Source organism: Streptopelia decaocto, assembly GCF_964273445.1.
Source record: "Streptopelia decaocto genome assembly, chromosome: 5".
Classification (NCBI taxonomy): Eukaryota; Metazoa; Chordata; class Aves; order Columbiformes; family Columbidae; genus Streptopelia; species Streptopelia decaocto.
Window position 1 is genome coordinate 9,974,822 of NC_138659.1, and position 9,465 is coordinate 9,984,286.

At 47.5% G+C, this 9,465-nt stretch overlaps 1 protein-coding gene across 3 annotated transcripts; it reads left to right on the forward strand.

Moving 5' to 3' along the window:
• Positions 1 to 899: 899 nt before the first annotated feature.
• Positions 900 to 9,060, forward strand: DIRAS3 (DIRAS family GTPase 3). 3 transcript variants are annotated; one of them, XR_014184148.1, is made up of 5 exons: positions 900 to 1,007; positions 1,611 to 2,569; positions 5,524 to 5,648; positions 6,996 to 7,060; positions 9,044 to 9,060. XR_014184148.1 is itself a non-coding variant. In XM_082053618.1 (2 exons), the coding sequence occupies exon 2, from the start codon at positions 1,680 to 1,682 to the stop codon at positions 2,274 to 2,276; it is 597 nt and encodes a 198-aa protein (XP_081909744.1). In that variant the 5' UTR covers positions 900 to 1,007; positions 1,611 to 1,679; the 3' UTR covers positions 2,277 to 2,766. The 3 variants fall into 3 exon arrangements, 1 of the variants encoding a protein (XP_081909744.1); XR_014184149.1 differs by lacking the exon at positions 900 to 1,007 and having other exon boundaries at positions 1,540 to 2,569; XM_082053618.1 differs by lacking the exons at positions 5,524 to 5,648; positions 6,996 to 7,060; positions 9,044 to 9,060 and having other exon boundaries at positions 1,611 to 2,766.
• Positions 9,061 to 9,465: the final 405 nt, after the last annotated feature.

Consider the following 9,465-nt stretch of genomic DNA (forward strand, 5'->3'; position numbering starts at 1 on the left):
ATGGTTTTAATGGTCACGGTGGGAGATGTTGCTGTTAGAACAAGCTAAGACGGGCTGTCCCCAGAGAACCGGGGCTCAACGAATGGCTCTTGCCAACCTCACAAATGTTGAACCTCTGCTGCCAGGTTGGTGCCCTCAAGCCCTCCCAGCCTCTGGGTCCAGGAGCTGGGGAGGAGAGCTGACCCCTGCCAGTGTGCCTGGCACAGGAAGACATGCACTGTGGGGCTCCTGGGGTGGTTTGTCATCATCAGCTGGTAATTAAGATGTCTACATTAAACAGCTAATTAACGAGCCAGGCTCAGTCTCTGAGGTGGAGGTCAGTGTAGCCCCCCTCTGGGTGCATGGGGCCGGTGGGAGGCTCTGGAGAAGCAGGTCTGGGGTCTGACTGGGACTGGCAGCCCTGAGCCCGCGGGTTTTCGTTCCCCAGCTCTCTTCGTTAAGGGCCGGCGGCCATTTTGGGGCGGGAGGGCGGCGGGGGCTGCGCCTCGGCGGGGCTGTGAGCGGCAGCCGGGCGCCCTCTCCTGCCCGCCGTGGCGGCGGCTCGGGCGGAGCGGGATGAGGAGAAGCCGGGGCAGGAGGGGAGCGGCCTCCGTGGGTTCTCTCGGCCCCGGGCCGTTCTGGAAGGGTGGCAGCGGGGACATGTCCGTGTTCTGTCAGGCTCCGGCTCTGCCTTCGGAGAGGGTGTGCGGAGAGACGGCGTTCGGGGAAATTCCTCATAAACGAGAAGTGCGACTTGTGATAGTGAAATGTAACTCTTTATTTGCCAAATCAGAGGACCTTTAAGGGCCCAAAGATCCCATGTCATCCCTGCCGGTTTTAAGGGCAGTGGGTGTGGAAAGCTGACCCGTGTTTTAAGTTTTGAGATAAAATAAGAGCGTGGAGGCGGGGAGCGAGCCGGCGAGGGCTGTCAGCGCGGGGGGACTGGAGGAGGTGCTGGCCCTGATGGAGTCATTAGCGCGGAATTAGCGGGATGGAGCATCAAAACTGGGCTTTATCGCCAGATTCAGGTTGTTGACTGCTTATTTATTTACGAGGATTCTTTTTTATTTTTTTTTTTTTAGTAGGAGGAAGAGGAGGAGGTTGGGGTTTATAGTGCTTTCAAGGCAGGAGGGGCAGGGGCTGGGAGGGGCAGCCCGGCGGGAGCCCGCGGATGGATGGATGGATGGATGGATGGATGGATGGATGGATGGATGGATGGATGGATGGATGGATGGGTGGATGGATGGAGAGCGACCCAGCGGCCCCGGGAGCGCCCGAGGTGCGGAGCGGGGCGCTCCGGGGCCGGAGGAGGAGCGGGGGGCGGCGGGCACGGTTTCCCCGCTGCCGGGAGGCGGTTTCAGCCCGTCCCGCCGGCCGGGGGAGCGGATGGCTACAGGTGGAGGCGTTTGCTCCTCTCCTGACGTTCAGTTGTGCGTGGGGAGTGTGTCTTAGAGGGATTGTGGTTTATTTCTCTTTAACACAAGAAAAAAAGGATGGGTGGGGGAGTGGCTTATTTAAATGCTTATTTCAATAACGTGCCCTGAAATTACCGAGGTAGTGTAACGATTTCTTTGTCTTTCTCCCTGCTCCTCTCTTTCCCTTTTGCCCCCCTCCCTCCCCCTTCTCCACAGGCCACCTCTGCATAAACTTGAAGAACTCGGGCTCTTTCAGTGAAAATCTTCACTAGCAGCACAGCAAACATGCCTGAACAAAGCAACGACTACAGGGTGGTTGTGTTCGGAGCAGCAGGGGTTGGCAAAAGCTCCTTGGTCCTCCGTTTTGTGAGGGGGACTTTCAGGGAAACCTATATCCCCACGATTGAAGATACGTACCGGCAGGTGATCAGCTGCGATAAGAGCATCTGCACCCTCCAAATCACAGACACCACGGGAAGCCACCAGTTCCCTGCCATGCAGCGGCTGTCGATATCCAAAGGTCACGCTTTCATCTTGGTGTACTCTGTCACCAGCAGGCAGTCCATGGAGGATCTTCAGCCCATCTTTGACCAGATCTGCCAGATTAAAGGGGACATCCAGAAAATCCCCATCATGTTGGTGGGTAACAAAAGCGACGAGATGCAGCGGGAGCTGGATGCCAGCGACGGGCAAGCGTTAGCCAGCAAGTGGAAGTGCTCCTTTATGGAGACGTCAGCCAAGATGAACTACAATGTGCAGGAGCTCTTCCAGGAGCTCCTGAATCTGGAGAAGAGGAGGATGGTCAGTCTCCAGGTGGATGGGAAGAAATCCAAGCATCAGAAAAAGAAAGATAAACTGCAAGGCAAGTGCTCTGTTATGTGATTGACTTTTGCTGGACTCGCACCGGTGCGTGGTGTAATCGGAGCAGGGACTCCCACAGAAAACACGTTTCAGCTGGAGGTTTCAGAGGAATCCGTGCCTTAGAGGGCTGCTGCTTTTCCCGAAAATCTCTGCTGGATTATTTGATGTGTTGGTTTTAAAGATAATGGCTTTCTGCATGTTTATTTTTTTTAAAACAATAAATGTTAAATGTCAGCAATTACATGTGACAGGAAGTTTTTAATGCCAGAAGTTTACAGAAGAGAAAAATGTCAGTCAGAAACATCTCCATTCCTGTGAGTACATGGTGGTTTTTAAGTATTCCCAGTCTATTAGCTCAAAAGAAATCACAGTGTCTATAATAATGTGTATACCTCAAAAATTGTTTTCAGGAATCTATTGACCAGGGCAAATATTTAACAAAGCTGCATCTGCACTGCAAATGAACATGGATGTTGCTCCAGGTGCTTACGTGCTTGGCAGACAGACTGGCTTGCCTACCAAAGACACAGTTTTTGTGTGTTAGAATTTAAGTTTTCCTGTGTGCTGTGCAATTCCTGAGACGTCTGTGTGTGATTCCAGCTATATCTGTGTATAATCGAGCTGTTTGATTTTTTTACCCCCTTTACTCTGACTTCCCCTGTTCCCTGAGGCCGGAGGTTCCACGTGCTCTGGATCCAAATCGGGGTGGTTCTCGGTGTCCTCAACCATGAGCCGCCTCCTTCGGGAAGGTGAGCAGGGTGCTGTAAGTACCAGGTGATGTTGGAGCTGCTTATCTCAGCAATTCACCTTTTCTTTCTCAAAATTCACCTTTTCCTTCTTGAGTGTCAGTCTGGTTTTGCACGTGGCTGAAGCTACTTTTGCCTGGAGTTCTCCTAGATTTTTTTTTCCACTTATTTCATCCATGTTACCTGGGTTTTGAGACTTACAACAACTCAGTTCAGGTAACAGTGCTTTGAGAAGAAACATCTACACCTGCAAGCTGCATGTTTAAAGAAAAATCCTCTCTGACGGAAAGTTTTAGCAGACAGTTTGCACGACTGAACAGACTGGAGACATGGGCTTAGTCTGTCTCTTGTCTTCCTCACTCTGTTTGGGGGTTTTTTTTGGCATGATAAGCCTCATCTGCAGTGCATGGTCAAGAAAGATTTCAAGAAAATAAGTGAGAGCACTAGCTATCAGCCTATGTTGTAATGTGCTTTATGTATTAGTCCCAGCAGAAGACTGTCAGGACTTCAGCGTTGCACTGTACGTTTGATTTTTACACAGCAACACAGTCTTGACGCAAGAGACATGGGAGAGGGGAATTGCTGCTTTTTATAGCACTTTCCTAGTGAAGCGATTTTATTGTTGAACAAAATATGGAACAGGAGATGCTGTAAAGTACATTCCCTTTCTTACTTTGCAAGCATTGTTGTCTATTAATAACTGCTGGTTTCTACGTAAGATGCTAGAGAAGGGCCTTTTCGCTGTTATTTGTGCATTGCAGACTGATACAGAAAGCCATGAAGTTTGTGTCCGTGTTAATACCTCACATATTTGAACAATCCTTACAGTCAGTGCTGGCTCCTGATGCTCCACTGTCTCCTCTCTGTCCGTGAGCTGCTTTTCCAACCTCCTCAGGCCGCTCTCACACACATGTAAGGGGTCAGTCAGCTCCCTGTTTGCCCCAGTTCCAGCTCACTTGGTCCAGCAGAAAATCTTGCTCATTATGATTTCAGAAACCCAAGCAAGTTTTACATGAGCGTTCAGTGCTGACTGAAACAGCCATGATGGCTTCGCTTGGCAATAACTCTTGCGTTTTCCTCCCTAACTCTGTGCATCAGTTTCGAGCCCTCTGTTCTTTCATTCCCACGCAGTTATGAAATGCTGCTCTGTGGGTCGTTTCTAGCATCTGGCAATTATTATTGCAAAGACTATTTCAGTTCCACTGCAGCCTTTGAAATCCCTATAAGACATTTTATATTTAAGCCTTTTCCAAATGTCAGGAGACCTAATAATGTCTCTGCAACTCCCACTGCCTGTGTGAAGGCAGGACGGTGTGTAGCTGCGATTATTCACCCAGCCGAGATGTTCTGGAGCGTGTCATTAGCGCTGCGGTGTTTGCTTTGGATGTGGTAGGGAAATCACCGAGAACTGGGGTCCGGCAGAGCAAGAGGAACAACTAATGTGAACAAAAGAGGCTCAGTACCTCCTGCACCAGGCAGAATCGCTGGCACATTCAACAAGAGAAGGTCCCATGGGACCACAGGGGTGATGGAGATGCTGGGGTGGAAATAATCGGTGTTTTGAGTGTGCAAGATCAATTGTGTTCTAAGTTAAAACTGTATGAATAAATTGTGTGATTTTATTTGTTGCCAAACTAAACTAGTATGACTTGTGTATGTGTGCAATCCATCATTCTTATAAGAAGGGAAATCTATTTCAGTATCTTCAGAGTATTCCAGGGAGCCATGTAGAGAATAACTATAGTTAGTAAGAGTGAAAAATACCATATTGCTTGGGGATGCCCATTAATCCTTACAAAACAGTGGTTGTGTTAAACGAACGTTTCTTTGTAAACCTTTTATTCGGATCTGCTTCCTCGTAACCCACATCTGGTGGGTCTGTGTGTGGGGACAGGCTGTGGCATCGTCCCTCCTGTGCTCCTACAGCCAGTGGCCTTGGGATAACATCATTATTCTAGAGTGACGACGTAGCTCTGGGTTTATGGCCCTCAGACTAGTGGGAGAAGATCCATGAAAGCTGAAAATCCATCATTTTTAGGGACCGATGGGTAAGTTTTTGCTAAAACCCTACTTGAAGCAATACGTGTCTCGTGCAGATATTTGGGGAGTTTGTTGCACACATGCTTAAGATTTGTTTCTCACATAGGAGCATTTTGCTGAATTAAAGGAATAATGATTTTTCTTTAAGGATTTAAGGGTTTTGTAGTGTAAGGAGTATATGTTGGAAGTAAATGCTTCGGCCTTTTTTGAATGAGTGCAGTTTTAAAAAGTGAACGAAACCATTGTGTTTGGGTTTTGTTTTTTTAAAAAAGATATTCTGATAAAAGACATTCAGGTGACAACGTGTTTTGTTGTTTTTTTTTTTTTTTATGGAGCTATTTCTGCATCCTGTAAACTCTTCAACTTGGAGACACCTTGGCACACGGTTCACATCTGGCGGGTTGGGTGGTAACTCGCTATTTCTCAAGTTTGTTGTTTTTCTCTATTTTTTTCTCATTCAGTCAAATTTCATTCAATCCCAGAATGCACTGTTTTCGTGAAGTGTTCTTCACGAGTTCAGATGTGGTGAGACAAGGTCATGAAAGACACAGACAGAACTTGTTGAGTTGCTGTTAACACCTCCATGATGTCTTTCCAGGATCACGAGGTGAACACAGTCGACAGTAAAAATTCTCTGTGTAACGTCCTGAATGAATTGTGAGACCTGGATGAAGGCTGAGACTTTTCGGGCAAAGTCACTGCGTTTACTCCTGCCCTCTGTCTCAGAAGGTACCAAGGACTGGCAATTCCAAACTCTGGCCAACCAGGTATGTATTTCCAGCACTAATTTAATCCTGGCTTTGAGTTTCTCAACCATCAGCTGCTTTAAGTTGGAAGCAACATGGACTGAGTGGAGCATTAAGACAGGTTTTCCTTAAATCTGTGGCTCAGAATATAAAGCTTGGCTCAAATTTTGCTCTGAATCATCAGATCCTTGCTTTCTACTACTGCAGAGCTGTTAAATATTTTTCAGAAACAGCATTGCGGTTCATTCTGGAGGACGTGTTAAGCAACATTCAGACTAGAAGATGTCAGAAGAGGTTTAATGGACAAAGATAACAGCGCTGTAGGCCTTCTGTTTCTTTGCTGGAGGAAAAATATTATGGCACCTTTAATTCCAAAGCTATTCCAAAGGTTTCCTCTCTGCAGTCCAGAAATTCAAACATTTCTCAATCAGTAATACTTAACATTTCCATGCAACACTTGTTGACTGGCCCAAGGCAGCTTCCTTCTTGAGTCTGGCCAACAAAATCAGTGTCAAAAGAAAATACCAGGGAGAAGAATCACAAACAGCACTCTGTGCCTTGCAAGAGAAAACGTGAGCAGTAGCTGGAGTGTCCACCCACACATGTATTTTAAAAACAAGCAGCCAGAATATTGCTATTTTCTAATTCCTCTTGCCAGAGCAAAGCAGGCACAGGATTAATGTAGCTAACAGCTCTGAATAATAGCAGTGTGTCTTTATATGCGTGGCCCATAGCTACAAGGTTCGTGGTGCACTCCAGAAGAGTAAAAGCACATCTTAATCATCATCTGCGATCTTCTGCGGTTTCTGTGGAGTAAATTAAGTATGTCAAAAGCATCCAAGAGCTAATGGAATCGCTAAAGACGGCTTAAAACTAATCGCAGCATAGCAAAAGGTGGGGGTGTGACAGGGAGTGTCCCTGTGCAGTCCCAACATGTCATTTCCACAAAGTAAAGCCTGCAAAAGGGAAGGGGATGAAAATGAATAAATAATGGGGTGTCTGTGCTCAAATTGTTTCAGCTATTTCTGCTGTCAGATGCCTTACCGGCTGGCCAAGGTGGAATGGGGCAATTGGCTGATTTCTTGATTATCTGGAAAGATGAGGCAGAATGTGCTCGAAAATGGAAAATATTTCTATTGGCCGTAAGAAATGACTCTTTCCCACAGGCATAATTCCAGGCATCGATTTGTTCTGTTCCTTTTTTTTAGGTGAAAAAATAGCCTTCACGCGCAAGAAAGAGGATGCTGAAGTGCGGCTGGTGTTTGTCCATAACGTGAGTCATGTGTAACAGAAGGGTATTTGGTGTTTAATGTTTTTTTGTTGCATTCATTACTGGTCAAAGCAGCCTTAGAATGGCCCAGGGTGCCACCTGGGTTACAGCCCCATCAGGCAGTTTTTGGCTGCTGTATATTTGCAGTCTGTGGTATGGTGCCAGTTGCTTTTGTAACGTATATGATGTAAAATAATCTGGTTTTCTCGTGGGACAGGGTTATTTATCACATACACTCCTTTTGGATAGCCTTTTCCAGGGAAGGCTGTGTCCACCAGCCTGGTGATGAGAATTTTAGTGAGATACTTCTTCTTTTGTGGAAGAAATACATGGGAAATAGTGAGGGAAAACAAGCACAGAGAGGATTCAGACCGTATTGGTGGGTTTGGCTCTTTGGGACACCGGTGGGCTGGCAGAGGCAGCAAAGCCAGAGGAGCCCGGGCTCTGGGTTCTTCTCCAATGACACTGTGGCTGGTGCATCTTGTCCCTTTATCCATTTTCTGCTGCTGGAAGGGACTGGGGGACCTCTCTGACTGCATTCCCTGAGCATCGCGGGTACTGGTGTCCCCTCTCCCCGGAGATCTCCCCGTGGGTTAACCCCCTGCCCATTTCTTCACTGAAGCTGGCTGGGAGAGCTGAACTGCAATATTTGATTCCTGCTCTTTCTCCTTTAGCAGAGTCTATTCAACAAAATGGCCAAGATACTGATTTTTTTAATTATATCTTTTTCCTCTGGGGATGCAAGAAACCGCAGTGCCAGGCTGGCTGGGATGGAGCGGGCCGCTGGCAGCATGGGAGGGAATACTGGCCAGGAACAGGGACCATCAGGGATTGTTTGCTGTTAACAGGGCAGGGACGGCGCTGGGGGACTGAGGACCACTCCTGGATGTGGAACATGGTCACAGGTCTGACCCCTGCACAGAAGAGTGATGAGGGATGTCTGCCTCATAAATTACATTGCGCTGTCTCTTGTACCTCCCGTTCTCCTTCCCCACGTGTCTATGCAGAATTTGATTACTCTTCTGCTCTAGCGAAACCCTTTCTGGACTGTTGGCTGTGCACATCTGTCTGTTTTAGTTAGGAAGCACCTTGTGTAACTATTACTCTAGACTCTGTGCGCAGTGAGCTAAACACACCAGGTAGCTGGGACCACCCTGTTCCTGAAAGACATGACACCCACCTCTGTCCCGCAGCAACACCTCACCAGGAGCAAGCTCTAGCCTGCTCTCTCTGTTTTCAGGAGCATTTTTATCTGCAGTTCTAGTTAAGAATAAGCTCAGTGGAGCCACCAAGTCAAAACTGGGAGTGATTTGGCTGTTCTCCAGCATGGAGCTTCTCCACAATTCGGATGGAGAAGATGCCCCAGCTCTCACAGTGAAACCCATATCCCTGGGCAGGGCAGGGCAGGAGACTGGGGATGTGTCAGAGCTGCAGCATCTTCTCAGCCATCCCGGGGATGAGAAAGTAGCCGCTGCGTCAAACACGTGGCAGAAATCTGGCTTTGCTTTAGCATGGCCAAAGTGCACGCTGAGACCAGACCTGCTGTCTTTCCAGGTTTATGTTGCTGCAGTCTGTCCCTTGGCTGAACTCTAAACCTGGAACACAGGAAATAATGAGAGTTGAGCAAAGATGAACGAGCGTGGTGGACGGGATTACAGCCTGAGTACCGCACCGAATCCCACAGGCGTGGGCTGCTGCTGATGCCCCACGTCCAAAAACAATGTTCACACACTTTGCTATGGGATAAGGGGAGCAAAACAAAATAATCCAATAACATAAAACATTTTGGGGTGGCCTTGGTTGAAATACAGGTGTAAGGTGTGAAAAGCAAACTGCAAAAAGAGTCTATTTGCTTTGTGTCACCTTCCTCTGTGCGTCTGTGCTCAGAAGGGTGGTAAGAACAAGGCTGAGGCAGGAGGAAGAGCTGGGGGTGTTGGATCCCTGGCCTGGCTCCAGAGAAGATTTTCATGGTTTTTCTTGATCCAGTTCTGGCTGCTGATCCCTGTCCTGTCCTTGAGGAAGTCATTTGGTTCCCCATATCCCCCCTGGTCGTTCTGAATTACAAAAGGTGGGAAGCAGGTAAGCTCTTGAAGCAAAGATTCTTTAATAGTCATCTAGATCTCTGATCTAGGCTTGATACACTCTTCTAATGCACACTAATAATAACAAACATTTATAAATATCTGTGTGTTTGTGTTTGGAGGAGAAAGGAAAAACTGCTTGTATTAAAAAAAAATGTGCTTGTGTCACTGCAGATCTGAAGAAATCAGTCCTGACTTCAGACAGAGGCGAGACAGCCTGTGTTTAATCTCTGGGACAGGAAAAAAGGAAGGAAAGCCAAGAGATCTCCTCATGCTGGGTCTTTATCCAGCCCCTGGTGAAAAGAAAAAGAGAAGTTTAATAGAGAA